At 43.0% G+C, this 14,333-nt stretch overlaps 1 protein-coding gene across 1 annotated transcript in view; it reads left to right on the forward strand.

The window, feature by feature from the left end:
* The window catches only part of LOC138258980 (protein SSUH2 homolog), a 139,411-nt gene that overhangs the window by 66,191 nt on the left and 58,887 nt on the right, over nt 1-14,333 (forward strand). The window contains exons 5-8 of the mRNA XM_069206340.1: nt 1,164-1,293; nt 7,922-7,982; nt 12,050-12,174; nt 12,546-12,608. Coding sequence (XP_069062441.1) covers nt 1,164-1,293; nt 7,922-7,982; nt 12,050-12,174; nt 12,546-12,608 — 379 coding nt within the window. The remainder of the gene's footprint in view (nt 1-1,163; nt 1,294-7,921; nt 7,983-12,049; nt 12,175-12,545; nt 12,609-14,333) is intronic.

The following is a 14,333-nucleotide window of genomic DNA, read 5'->3' on the forward strand; positions in this document are numbered from 1 at the left end:
ATGGTCTGAAGCCGTTCAACCAGGGATTTTGCAGCACCGAAGTATAGGATGTTGCCCTAGTCCAGTCTGGAGATCACCAGCGCCTGGACTACCGTTCTTTGAGCAGGGGCCGTGAGGCACATCAAGATGTATCATGATGTCATTGAAAAGAAAAAAAACGGAAACTAGAAGTGAATAAAGTATTTTGAAAAATTATAGAAGATGGTGTGAAACTGCACACCCCGGGTTATTTATATCACTTGTAAAATATATGTGGTTTGGCTCGCTTTTTTTGTTGGGGAGGGGGGATATCTTCCATCTGTCTCACCCTGAGAGAGAGAGAAGGTGTGGGCCTCGCACATTGAAATTTGAGGCTTGCCTTATCGCCTCGTCTGATACATTTCACATTAGACAACTGCGGCATCTTGAATTTTGAATTCATATACATGAACGTATTGTAAGGGATAGTTTAGCTGGTGATGATGCAGTAAAATTAATAAATTAGTTATGTATTCTTTATTCTCTAATAAGCCACGTTTAAAAATAATTAAACAAACATTCACTAAATATGGAACACTTTTCTGTCATTAATTCTTATTAATCTTGTTAATTTTGGCTAAAGAAACAAGAGGTTGTGGTAGCAGATAAAATACTGAGAATTAAACATCTTCATCTAGGTCCTGGAAACGAAGGCAAGCACATTACCGTACAAGCTATAGCGTAAGGTCTAATAGTGATGGGTCAGTATCAATCTTTTGTTGGACATCACTAGAGGGAGAGGATGTGACGTGTGGCGTGTGCTGTAACCTGTCCATAAAGCATGCTCAGAAAAGGAAAAAGCACATATCTGCCCTCGGTCTCGCTACTGAGCCACATAAATGTGCTTCCCTACATATAGCAACCGCGCTTAGAAGTGTCCGATTAAATTATAACAGTTTCCTGAGAACTGTGTGCAATTCTCACATTACTCACCATTGTCCTGATGAGTAGTTTAAGAAGGGAGTTCAGACTTCATGATGACTCAGTCTTTGTTTCAGTTAAGACTTCCAAGATGCTCTGTGCCTCCAGCACACTCCTGATGTAGGGAACTGCACAAACAACTAATTGTCATGCTTAAAACAAACACATGCTGCTCTCTGAATATGCCTGCTGTATTTAATTTGACATACATTTTCTACTTCTAGTATTCCTTCAATTACTGAAGATACTGCAAAGCAAGCCTTTATACAGTTTGCAGAGAGCAAGTGCTGCTACAGAAGTACTCCTGCCAAGGAAATGGTGTTTCGCGATTTCCAGCCTCTCAGCACATACAGAGTATGTACTACAGAAGGAATTATATGTTCGATGGCATCTGTTGCTGCAGATACACACGTTGTGCATAGTCCGCCATCTGGTGTTGGGTCGGAGTGTTACAAGTTGTTTTTCTTCGAAGAAGTCTTTCGAGTCACGAGACCGAGGGACTCCTCCTCTTTGCTTCCATTGCGCATGGGCGTCGGCTCCATCTTAGATTGTTTTTTTTCCGCCCTCGGGTTCGGACGTGTTCCTTTTCGCACCGGGTTTCGGGACGGAAAGATAGTCAAAACTTCGGAAAACTACGTCGGTATTGTTTCGCTCGGGATCGGGATAGTTAGAATCGACACCGAATCGTGAAGAGCTCCGGTAGCCCTTCGGGGTAATTTCTATCCCCCGTCGGGGCCTGGTCGGCCCGACCGCGTGTAACATCGACACCGATGGAACGGACCCCGTTCCGATTCTGTCCTAAATGCCACAATAAATATCCATATACAAACCAACATTTGGTCTGTAACTTGTGCCTGTCACCCGAGCACAAAGAAGAAACTTGTGAGGCCTATTGTGCGTTCCGGTCTCGAAAAACACTCCGTGACCGTCGAGCCAGAAGATTACAGATGGCGTCCACGCCGACAGAACACCGAGAGTTCGAGGAACAAGGAGAAGAAGAGGAAGCCTTCTCCATCCATGAAACGGACTCGGAGGAATTCGACGTTGAGGAAACTGTAAGTAAGACGTCGAAAAGCACACAGCACAAGAAAACAGACAAGGCCCAGGGGACGCCACTGCCAACAGGCCATGGCTCAACCCATAAAGTAGGTGACCGTCCATCGGCACCGAAAAAAGGCCGAACTGGTGCCAAGATCGTCCAACTCGGGTCGAGACACAGGCATGCAACATTCTCGGGACCGAGAAAGTGTTGCCGAAAAAGATCGACGCCGAGACAGCGGAGCCGAAGCTGCTCGACGCTGAGACAGCGGCACCGAGGATGATCGACGCCGGGAAAGCTCGACTCCGAAAAAGAAGAAATTTGCCTCGGAGCTGAAAACAAGAAAAGACACAGTTTCGGTGCCAAAACAACCAGCAACCGAACCTACTACCAGCTCATATTCAGAGGAACAATCACTGTCCTCTCAAATGCGCAAACACAGGTTTGAAGAGGAGTTACAAACCACCGATGTAGACCACACACAAAAAAGGATCTTCATTCAGAGTGGAACAGGGAAGATCAGCACTCTTCCACCAATCAGGAGAAAGAGGAGACTTGAATTCCAAACGGATCAACTAACACCACAAACAAAGGTGGCAAAGAAGGCAACTCCACCACCCTCTCCTCCACCTGTAGCTCATATATCACCGGCGCAGACTCCGTCACATTCACCGGCTCACACCACCATGAGCCAAGATGACCAAGATGCTTGGGACCTATACGACGCCCCAGTATCAGACAATAGTCCTGAGTCATACCCTACCAAGCCCTCACCACCCGAGGACAGCACAGCTTATGCACAGGTGGTAGCTAGGGCAGCAGAATTCCATAACGTGTCGTTACACACAGAACCTGTCGAGGACGACTTCCTTTTCAACACCCTCTCCTCCACCCATAGCACCTACCAAAGCCTGCCTATGCTTCCAGGAATGCTAAGGCATGCGAAGCAGATCTTCAACGACCCTGTCAAGAGTAGAGCGATAACTCCAAAGGTGGAGAAGAAATATAAAGCACCGCCCACAGACCCTGCTTTTATCACCTCACAACTGCCACCAGACTCAGTTGTGGTAGGGGCAGCTCGCAAGAGAGCCAATTCACACACATCGGGCGATGCACCACCCCCGGATAAAGAAAGCCGAAAGTTCGACGCAGCTGCGAAAAGGGTCGCTGTACAAGCTGCAAGCCAGTGGCGCATCGCAAATTCTCAGGCGCTCCTAGCACGTTATGACAGAGCCCATTGGGACGAGATGCAGCATCTCATCGAGCATCTACCCAAAGAATTTCAAAAACGGGCAAAACAAGTGGTCGAGGAGGGACAAAACATCTCCAATAACCAAATACGCTCCTCTATGGATGCAGCAGACACAGCTGCAAGAACAATAAACACTGCAGTAACCATCAGAAGGCACGCATGGCTACGCACATCTGGTTTTAAACCAGAAATACAGCAAGCAGTACTCAATATGCCGTTCAATGAACAACAATTGTTCGGACCAGAGGTGGACACGGCAATTGAGAAGCTCAAAAAGGACACAGACACAGCCAAGGCCATGGGCGCGCTCTATTCCCCGCAGGGCAGAGGCACTTTCGGCACCTTCCGAAAAACAACCTTCAGAGGGGGGTTTCGGGGTCAGGCCACACAAGCCAGCACCTCACAATCAACACCGTCTACCTACCAGGGACAGTACCAAAGGGGAGGCTTTCGGGGCCAGTACAGAGGAGTACAATTCCCGAGAAACCGGGGAAAATTTCAAAGCCCAAAAACACCACCAACCAAACAGTGACTCACAAGTCACTCAACCCCTCCACATAACACCAGTGGGGGGAAGACTAAGCCAGTTTTATCAATCATGGGAGGATATAACAATGGACACTTGGGTATTAGCAATTATCCAACATGGTTATTGCATAGAATTTCTACAAATCCCTCCAAATGTCCCACCAAAAACACAAAAAATGTCAAAACAGCATTTAGACCTTCTGGAAATAGAAGTTCAAGCATTACTGCAAAAAGAAGCAATAGAACTAGTACCATGTGCACAAATAAACACAGGAGTCTACTCACTGTACTTTCTAATACCAAAAAAGGACAAAACACTGAGACCAATCCTAGATCTCAGAATACTAAACACCTACATCAAATCAGACCACTTTCACATGGTCACGCTACAAGAAGTGTTACCACTGCTAAAGCAACAAGATTACATGACAACCTTAGATCTCAAAGACGAGTATTTCCACATACCGATACATCCTTCGCACAGGAAATACCTAAGGTTCGTATTCAAGGGAATACATTACCAATTCAAAGTCTTACCGTTCGGTATAACGACCGCACCAAGAGTATTTACAAAATGCCTAGCAGTAGTAGCCGCACACATCAGAAGGCAGCAAATACACGTATTCCCGTATCTAGACGATTGGCTAATCAAGACCAACTCCCTAACAAAGTGTTCACATCACACAGATTACGTCATACGAACCCTCTACAAACTCGGGTTCTCCCTCAACTATGCAAAATCACACATTCTGCTGTGCAAAATACAGCAATACTTAGGAGCGATAATCAACACAACAAACGGATTAGCTACTCCAAGTCCACAAAGGGTTCAAAATTTTCGCAAAGTTATACAAGCCATGTATCCAACACAAAAAATACAGGCAAAGATGGTACTAAAACTCCTAGGCATGATGTCCTCATGCATAGCCATTGTCCCAAACGCAAGACTGCACATGAGGCCCTTACAACAGTGCCTAGCATCACAATGGTCACATGCACAGGGTCACCTTCTAGATCTGGTGTTGATAGACCACCAAACATACATCTCGCTTCTATGGTGGAACAGTACAAATTTAAACAAAGGGCGGCCTTTCCAAGACCCAGTGCCACAATACGTGATAACAACAGATGCTTCCATGACAGGGTGGGGAGCACACCTCAATCAACACAGCATCCAAGGACAATGGGACGTACATCAAACAAAGCTGCATATAAATCACCTCGAATTACTAGCAGTATTCCTAGCGCTGAAAGCATTCCAACCCATCATAACCCACAAATACATTCTTGTCAAAACAGACAACATGACAACAATGTATTATCTAAACAAACAGGGAGGAACACACTCAACACAGCTATGCCTCCTGGCACAAAAGAAATGGCAATGGGCAATTCACAACCACATTCGCCTAATAGCACAGTTTATTCCAGGGATCCAGAATCAACTAGCAGACAATCTCTCTCGAGATCACCAACAGGTCCACGAATGGGAGATTCACCCCCAAATTCTAAACACTTACTTCAAAATTTGGGGTACACCGCAAATAGACCTATTTGAAACAAAGGAGAACGCAAAATGCCAAAACTTCGCATCCAGGTACCCACACAAGCAGTCTCAAGGCAATGCCCTATGGATGAACTGGTCAGGGATATTTGCATACGCTTTTCCCCCTCTCCCTCTCCTTCCATATCTAGTAAACAAATTGAGTCAAAACAAACTCAAACTCATATTAATAGCACCAACATGGGCAAGACAACCTTGGTACACAACACTACTAGACCTGTCAGTAGTACCCCACGTCAAGTTACCCAACAGGCCAGATCTGTTAACACAACACAAACAACAGATCAGGCATCCAAACCCAGCATCGCTGAATCTAGCAATCTGGCTCCTGAAATCCTAGAATTCGGACATTTAAACCTCACTCAAGAATGTATGGAAGTCATAAAACAAGCTAGAAGACCATCCACTAGACACTGCTATGCAAGCAAATGGAAAAGGTTTGTTTGCTACTGCCACGATAATCAGGTTCAACCATTACACGCATCCCCAAAGGATGTAGTGGGATACTTACTACACTTACAAAAGTCAAATCTGGCCTTCTCTTCCATAAAAATACACCTCGCAGCAATATCTGCATACCTGCAGATTACCCATTCGACTTCACTATTTAGAATACCTGTCATTAAAGCGTTTATGGAAGGCCTAAGAAGAATAATACCACCAAGAACACCACCTGTTCCTTCATGGAACCTTAACATCGTCTTGACAAGACTCATGGGGCCACCTTTTGAACCCATGCATTCTTGCGAAATACAATTCTTAACCTGGAAGGTTGCATTTCTCATTGCCATCACATCTCTAAGAAGAGTAAGTGAAATTCAGGCGTTTACAATACAAGAACCTTTTATCCAAATACACAAAAATAAGGTAGTACTAAGAACCAATCCTAAATTCCTACCAAAAGTTATTTCACCGTTCCACTTAAATCAAACGGTAGAACTACCAGTGTTCTTCCCACAGCCAGACTCAGTAGCTGAAAGGGCACTACATACATTAGACGTCAGAAGAGCACTAATGTACTACATTGACAGAACAAAACCAATTAGGAAAACAAAACAACTGTTTATTGCATTTCAAAAACCTCATACAGGAAACCCAATATCAAAACAGGGTATAGCCAGATGGATAGTTAAGTGCATCCAAACCTGCTACCTTAAAGCAAAAAGACAGCTGCCCATTACACCAAGGGCACACTCAACCAGAAAGAAAGGCGCTACCATGGCCTTCCTAGGGAATATTCCAATGCACGAAATATGTAAGGCAGCCACATGGTCTACGCCTCACACATTTACTAAGCACTACTGTGTAGACGTGCTATCCGCACAACAAGTCACAGTAGGTCAAGCCGTACTGAGAACTTTGTTTCAGACTACTTCCACTCCTACAGGCTGAGCCACCGCTTTTGGGGAGATAACTGCTTACTAGTCTATGCACAACATGTGTATCTGCAGCAACAGATGCCATCGAACTGAAAATGTCACTTACCCAGTGTACATCTGTTCGTGGCATTAGTCGCTGCAGATTCACATGTGCCCACCCGCCTCCCCGGGAGACTGTAGCCGTTGGAAGTTATCTTCAACATTTGTATATTTGTAAATATATTACTTAAACCTTAATTTGTACGTACTTATTCATTCCATTGCATGGGCACTATTACTGACACACACAACTCCTAACTCACCCTCTGCGAGGAAAACAATCTAAGATGGAGCCGACGCCCATGCGCAATGGAAGCAAAGAGGAGGAGTCCCTCGGTCTCGTGACTCGAAAGACTTCTTCGAAGAAAAACAACTTGTAACACTCCGACCCAACACCAGATGGCGCACTATGCACAACATGTGAATCTGCAGCGACTAATGCCACGAACAGATGTACACTGGGTAAGTGACATTTTCATTCACCTTCTTCCAGAATCCCTGCTAGTTACTCAGTGATTCTGAGGGTGCCATTACAAATGTCAAGGAAGTGATAGTTTGTGTTGCATGTTCAGTATTTTCAACAGCCTCTTTATATGCTCCAAAATCCCTCCAGAAAATATGACATCTCTGCTGTGGGGACACCAACTTATTGATTACATGGATATTCACGTGGCTTGGCTGCTTGTATTTCTCTTGAGTGGTTAATCTCTTCTGTTACTTAGCCAATATTTGTTTGGTAATGCACAGGGCACTCATCTTGTGATATGTTAGAGAACAGTTCTCTGCTCAACTCAATGACCATTCTACGCCTGAATGATCACCCCTTAGAATGAGAGGTTGCCAGCATCCTTACTCCTTCCAATCTTGATGTTCTCTTTGGTACACCTGAGGGGTTTAGTACAGCTCATGCCCAGTCCCGGTTTCCCCTTTTTCTCCCAAGTACTCAAGTTGTAGTTTTGTTGCCCTGATGGAGAGGTAGTTATCCACGCCTTTGTGACACATCGTCTAGTGCTGGAAACCCCTTCGCTGGATGTGAGGCAGGTGACCTATCATGTGCATGTTCAGACTGAGGTGAACCACAAAGCAGAGTGTAAGAAATCGTTAACTTTATCTCCATTCTTTATCTTGTCCAATCTTGTACGTGTCAAGTGTTTTATGAATATGTGATTTGTTTTTCCTAGTATCGTCTTGAGACGTTTACGGAGTCCAGATCCTCAGAGTGGAACAGTGTACCTTATAATGGTAAGTGGGAGTTTCATCTTAAAGCTTGCATAAGAGTTAGACTTAAATTCATGCCCAGTATTTAATGAGGAAAACCTTATATTTCCTCCACCGAGTGACAGAGCTTGCGTTGCTAAAATGCCTATGCATGGTAGACAAAGACAGTTGTATTCGAGTGAAACTGCTGACTATTAACTCCATTAATTAGGTTATTCCAAGTTTGCCAGAATGCATCTTGGCAGTGAGGGAACAAGTTACTAGATATGGGCGAACACAGCTAAGAATGAATATTGTAGTTTTCCTGGGTAATTCTAGCAAAACCTAGCTCCTAGGTTTCCATTAAATCTTCCAAGGTAATTAATGTGCCTGTCCTAACTTCATATATTTTGTATATTTCAATCTGTGCGAAAAGGACAGATATATGCAGTGCAGTATGCATAATAAACTTCAAGCAGAAACTAACATTGAATAATGTTAAATTTGAGGTTAAGTTTATTAAATAGAGAAATCAGATGAGAAACACAGCTGTTTATCAATGTAGTCTGGCTGCCAACGTATATTTTACAACATATAACTGATAATTGTGTCACTTCCAGCTAGAGAACGGTTGCTCAGGGTAGCTGAGTTGTTCATGCCATGTGAGTACATGCCTGTGCATACCCGTGTAGACTGGGCAAGTGGAATTACTTTGTAACAGAGCCCGGTATCTGCTTACAGGTAGCCTGTCACATATGGGACCCTTAGTAATGAAATGTGCATGTCCTGTGCAAGCCGTATGGTTTGATTGAACTTTGAAAAATAAATGTTTCTATTTCTCATTGGCTACACTGTAATCTGTAGTATTTCACTCGAAGTTTCAAGTAAATAACTGTATTTACATTGGTTGGACCTGAGGCGGAGCTTGATGCATAAACCTCATGGGTCCTGAGTGCAAATATAACATTATTTTTTTCATATTTGCAATCCTTCATCTACTTTAAGTTTGGTCATATTTATTGTATTTCTTGTAGTCAGCACCAAATTAGATTTATCCTTTAAATGACCCTGCAGGGCCACGTTATTGACTCTTTGGGCCAGCAGGAAAGTCAAAGCCTTACCTACACAATAGGTCAAATAGAAGTGAATAGGTCATTCCTGGGAGAGGATAGTTGTGGGGGTTAATTTAGCTAAAGTTAGAGACATTTCTCACTGCCTATAAACCTGGACTTGTCTAACACTAGAAAAACAAAGGGAGGCAGCCAAACCTTTAGCACCACTCACAAGACCGGCTCTGCTTTGACATTTTTGTGGAAAGAGACCAGGCTGCTGTGTTGGGAGCACGTTTCACAGTTCTCAGACAGCTGTGACCACTTGATGTCTCAGTTTTGAAACATACCAACATGCTGTGCAGAGGATTGGGACTTTCTGGAACTTTTCAACTCGCTTGACAATCTCTACACTAGGAAGAGAATAAAAGAGAAACAATCTACAGGGTCCCATAAAACGTTGGACACCTGATGCATGGATTCTGTCTTGAGTGATGGGAACATGCTGGGCTTGTACTGATTTGGACTCTGTGGATTTCTCAATCCAAAGCCAGTGGCACTTCCTCCCCAACTCTCTGGTGGACTGCAGGGGAGTAGACCTGTTGGCATATCCTAGTATAGAAGATTTCCCTGAAATGTCCATTGACTGGTCCTGTAGCTGGGCAACTCCCAACAGGGGGACTCCCTGACTCCTACTAGATACATAGAAGTTCTGTGGCAAGGGAGCCATTGAGCTTTGGTAATGCAGGTAGTGCCTTGATGGCTTTATGGTGCTAGGTTCAAGACTGAGTTGTTTACGGCTGGGTCTAATCTGAGGTGGCATAGTGGACAATAAAACGATGGATTGGGATGTGGCTGAGATTAATTCAAGCATTCCACACATCACTTTTTTGTTTACCTTAGTGCGATGCCCTAAGTGTGACAGGTATGGCAGACATGGGTCCTTACCTCAGTGTGCCACCGGAATCAAGCTGCACCTGATCGAAGTTGCCCAACTAGGGCAAAACTGGCCTTGGGTTGTTTGTGATCTAGTTCAGAGAGTACCTGCCTTGGGAGCTCGGGCTGGATTGTTCATAGTTATCAGTACTCTGCAGGCAGAATGAAGAGTGATTTGCATACGGCTGGGCCTAGTATGAGGTGGCATTGTAGGCAGGGACCGGCGGTGAGTAATTACCACTGGCTGATATTAGTTTGCGTATTAATTTAAGCATTCCGCCCATCACTTTTTCGTTTATCTTAAAAAATGAAAAGGCAGCTGTAGGCGCACCTTGCTGAAAAAAGAGGGACATTTACTCTGTCTTGCATACTGGCCTGAGGTGCCCAAAGGAGGGGGAGCAGTGGTGTTACCAGGCGATGTCCAACATGTTTGGGGGGCTGTCAGGTGTTCAGCAGCCACCCCAGCTCTAGGAATTACAAAAAAACGAATGGAAGAAGACTTTGGGAGACTTTTCTTCAGTTTTAAAGCACGATCAGAGCTGGGACTTTCGTTCCAAGATTCCGGAGAGCGGGTGCCCATTATTTACAGTTCCTTAGGCTTAATTTCAGCAAGTTTATAAGTATAGGAAAAGACTCATTCATGACACAATATTAAACTTTCAATGCTTTATTGCTAATGATGGTGATAACAGGGAAACGTTACACATGGGATTGAATATTATCAACCAGTGGTATCATCCTGCAATGTTTTAATATTGTCTGCATTGGGTTTCAGTTTAATATTTCTACTTTTAACTATTGTGATGATACTGTGACCAGGCCAATAGGCCTGACTTTCATTTACTGCACCCACTGTACTGTGTTCATTATATAGGGAGGAGCTGTTTTGCAGTTTTTGGACCTGGGTGTTGCGGATGTCCAGGCTGTTATTGGTACCTCGAGCATAGGGATTACAGGGTACATTTAGGGGTTTACCTATCCATGGGTCTCATTGCTGTGCGCCCTCTGTTGGTTGTGCGGCCCTTTATATGGTTTCGCCATAGGCGTTTCCAATTCCATCCTATATATTTCTGTGAATTGGTGCATCGTTTTTGTGAATTAGTGCATATTATTATGTAATTTGTAAATTACTGTATTGTATTGCATAGTGTCTGCAATAAAATAAAGTATTTTTCCTTTTGAAAATAAAAAGAACCGACTAATGAAATTCCAGAGGGCTGCATGTCTGGGCCGCAGCTCCCCCCTTGAGAAAGCTTTGGACTGCTCTGTCTCACCATCCTGAGTGACAAGTTTGAAAACTGGTACTCAGTAAAGGGAACATTTTGGCCATATTATTTGTGAAGGACTCTCATCTTCGCAGCTAATAACCTATTTTCTTACAAAAGGCAACGTCACAACTACAACGTAGTGAATATTTCTAAAATGACATCCAGAAGTCAGCATTCACTTTATCACAAGCACATATGGCAGGCATCAGAGGAAAAAAAATACCAACAGTTTGGTGGGTGGTATTTTACCTCTGTCAGTACTAGACTTATCTTGAATGTAGTGGTTGTGCTAGAAAATACCCTCCAAAGGGGTATTCATTCTGAAATTATTTTCCTCCATTGGTAGATAGGATAATTACATTTCCAGCTTTTGAAAGACATTTCAAAGTAATCATGTGCTAAGAGTATTTTTTTCAAACTGGCTTAGACTAAGGTTGTATGCAGCATCATCACCTGGAGGAAAATCTATTTGCAGGGTGCATTTTGGGAGTATTTGTCTCCTTATCCACCCAGGTAAGCATTGTGAATAGATCTATTAACTGGCGACAAAAGATCAACTTTGTTGTAAAGTATTTAATTTTCTTTTCCTTATGGTTCATTTTTTGAATGAGTGTCAGTCGGAACCTATTACACTGCTCATTGCTTATGCACTCACTAAACCTATATGTGTACAACTGTCGCCACTGAAAACTGTTCATCGGTTTAGTTTATGTTTGAGCTTTGTGGCTTTTCTATGATCACTTGGCTGGCTGCTGTGTGACCTGGTTCCTTATTTTATCTCTCTTATGACTTTGTGATCTGATACATTTACAATCAATTTTCAAGCTTTATTTACTTCGTGTGGCATTTTTCATCTCAGGTGAAGTTATAGATGCTTATGGTAGTGGGCCAGTTCCTCTTCCATGGGACATTCCAGTGCCGGTTCCTGCAATGTTCAGAGATGCTAACAAACTTATCAAGGTGCCTCACACATCGTCTCTTAAGGTATGCTGGCACAGTGCATTTTCTAACTTTTGTTACACAATCTATCATTCGGGATTAAAACCCTGTTTGATCAATATTTCTTATGACAGTTTGACCAAAGATTAACTTGTTATAGTTTAAAAAGATGTAGAAATCCAGTTCTCATTTTAGGATTTGTTGGCTTGGTTTGTCTTCTACATTTTCTTGATATGCGAAATAGATGTGCGCTTTCATCAGTAGGAAATTATATTAATTTTGTCCCAAGGTCTTCACCTTTAAATCTTCGTATTTTCTTTGTGTGGGTGTATGTGCATAAACAATGAAATAAATATATAAATGACATGTAGATAGCATCAAACTGTATTTTCTTTTCTTATTTTCATTGATTGCAGCCCTGTCAATCATGTTTCGGCACGGGACAAATCCTCTGCAAAAAATGTAATGGAGCCTGCAGGGTGAGTGCCATCTTGTTGCAATATCAGCGCTTACTAGTATTAATTGAATTTGTAATATTGTTGTCCTGTGAGGCTCAGGCATGATAATGTCTTGTAAAGCCTTTCAGAAAACCTTAAATTAAAAGAGATATTAAGGGATCGGTGGGTGCAGGACATCTACTTAGATTAGTTTGTCTCCCAATATCTGACCGACAAGCCAAAATTTTCACTGTTTCATTTGGAGGTGAGAGAATAGCTTTGTGTTAGAACTGGGTTTTCTGGTTGTCAGAGTAAGCACCCTGTACAAGCAGAAACCGCCTTTCTATTCAGGGCAAGCTAGATACACACGTAGAGATAACCTGTGCTCACCCTATGGTAGCTTGGCACAAAGCAGTCAGGCTTATCTAAGGAGGCAATGTGTAAAATATTTGTGCAACGCATTCCCACAACAACACAGTGAAAACACCACAAAACGACTCCATGCAGGTTTAGAAAAATAGAGAATATTCATCTGAGTTAAAAAACAAGAACAAAACACCCAGTCAGTAAAAGTTGAGATATTAATTTTTAAAGGATAAACCAAAAATAGACTTAAAAGTCAATAGCGCTGAAAGGTTACTTGTGGTTGTACTAGACAGGGGTAAATCCAAAGTTCTGGTCGACCGTGATGGAAGGTAGGCCGGCCGGCTTCAGGATTGTCACAGAGCCCACTGAAAAAATACCTTGAATGGAGCAAGCGTTGGTTCCAATCCGCCCAATCCGGTTAATGCCTCGGTGTCGAGCCTTTCAGTCAGGTCCTGCTCCATTGAGTTGAATGCAGTGCGTTGTCATCGAGGTGTGCAGCGATGTCCTTGGACCAGCGCTGCATTGCCTGCGAACCTCACAGTCGGGCCCTGTGTCATCACTGAATAGGCCGTGCAACAGCATTGGAGGGCACTGCATTGGTTCCAAATGGTGCAAAAGCTTGGTTGCGTAGATTCTTGCAGAAAAAATAAATCTAATCAATAGTAAAATTAATCTGTGGATTATACCCATGAAATCAATAACCACAACCAGTAAAGTGACTTGACTTAAATTCATTCAAACAGGCTGGCAAAGCCTGCTCCTGATTCTCCATGTATTCATCAGCTATCTAGACAAAGCGAACACTAGCCAACCTCTAGTATCGCTTTTGAGGATCCGCATAGTGAACCTTAATTGTCTTGATTCAAGAATACAGCAAATCGGTAACAGCCAGGTCCGTCTAGCCTTAGTGTATAAAGGGGAAAAATAAAAAAGTACACTTATTTTTCTTCACTGTTTTGGCAAAGTGAGCACACTGGAGAAATATTTACCCCTTTCCAACTACTACAAAAACTATTGAGAGACAATGTACTGTACCTACGTTTAGGATATAAAGCTGTTGCTTGGGGGAAGGGGTTCAATCATGCTCATGAAATCCTCATAATACAATTAATCTTTAAAAGTCAAACATTTATAATTCACATCCCCCTTGCTGGCCTTGTCTATCCATGAATGACGTACATGGGCCCATTATCTTCCCTTAAGAAGCATTGAGAGACTTTTGTTAATGCTTAGTCCACAAGTCAGCCATACCCAATGTATTTAACAAGGTTCTCACATATCTCTGCCAAGGGATACTATTGCTATAATTAAACTCCAAGATCTCTGTCAATGACTCTTGCAACTGGAATGGTGTTTTGTTTGTCCAAACTCGCATTCAGTAAGCCAAAGGTCTAAATGCAG

This window comes from Pleurodeles waltl, chromosome 9, assembly GCF_031143425.1.
Source record: "Pleurodeles waltl isolate 20211129_DDA chromosome 9, aPleWal1.hap1.20221129, whole genome shotgun sequence".
NCBI classification, from domain to species: Eukaryota; Metazoa; Chordata; class Amphibia; order Caudata; family Salamandridae; genus Pleurodeles; species Pleurodeles waltl.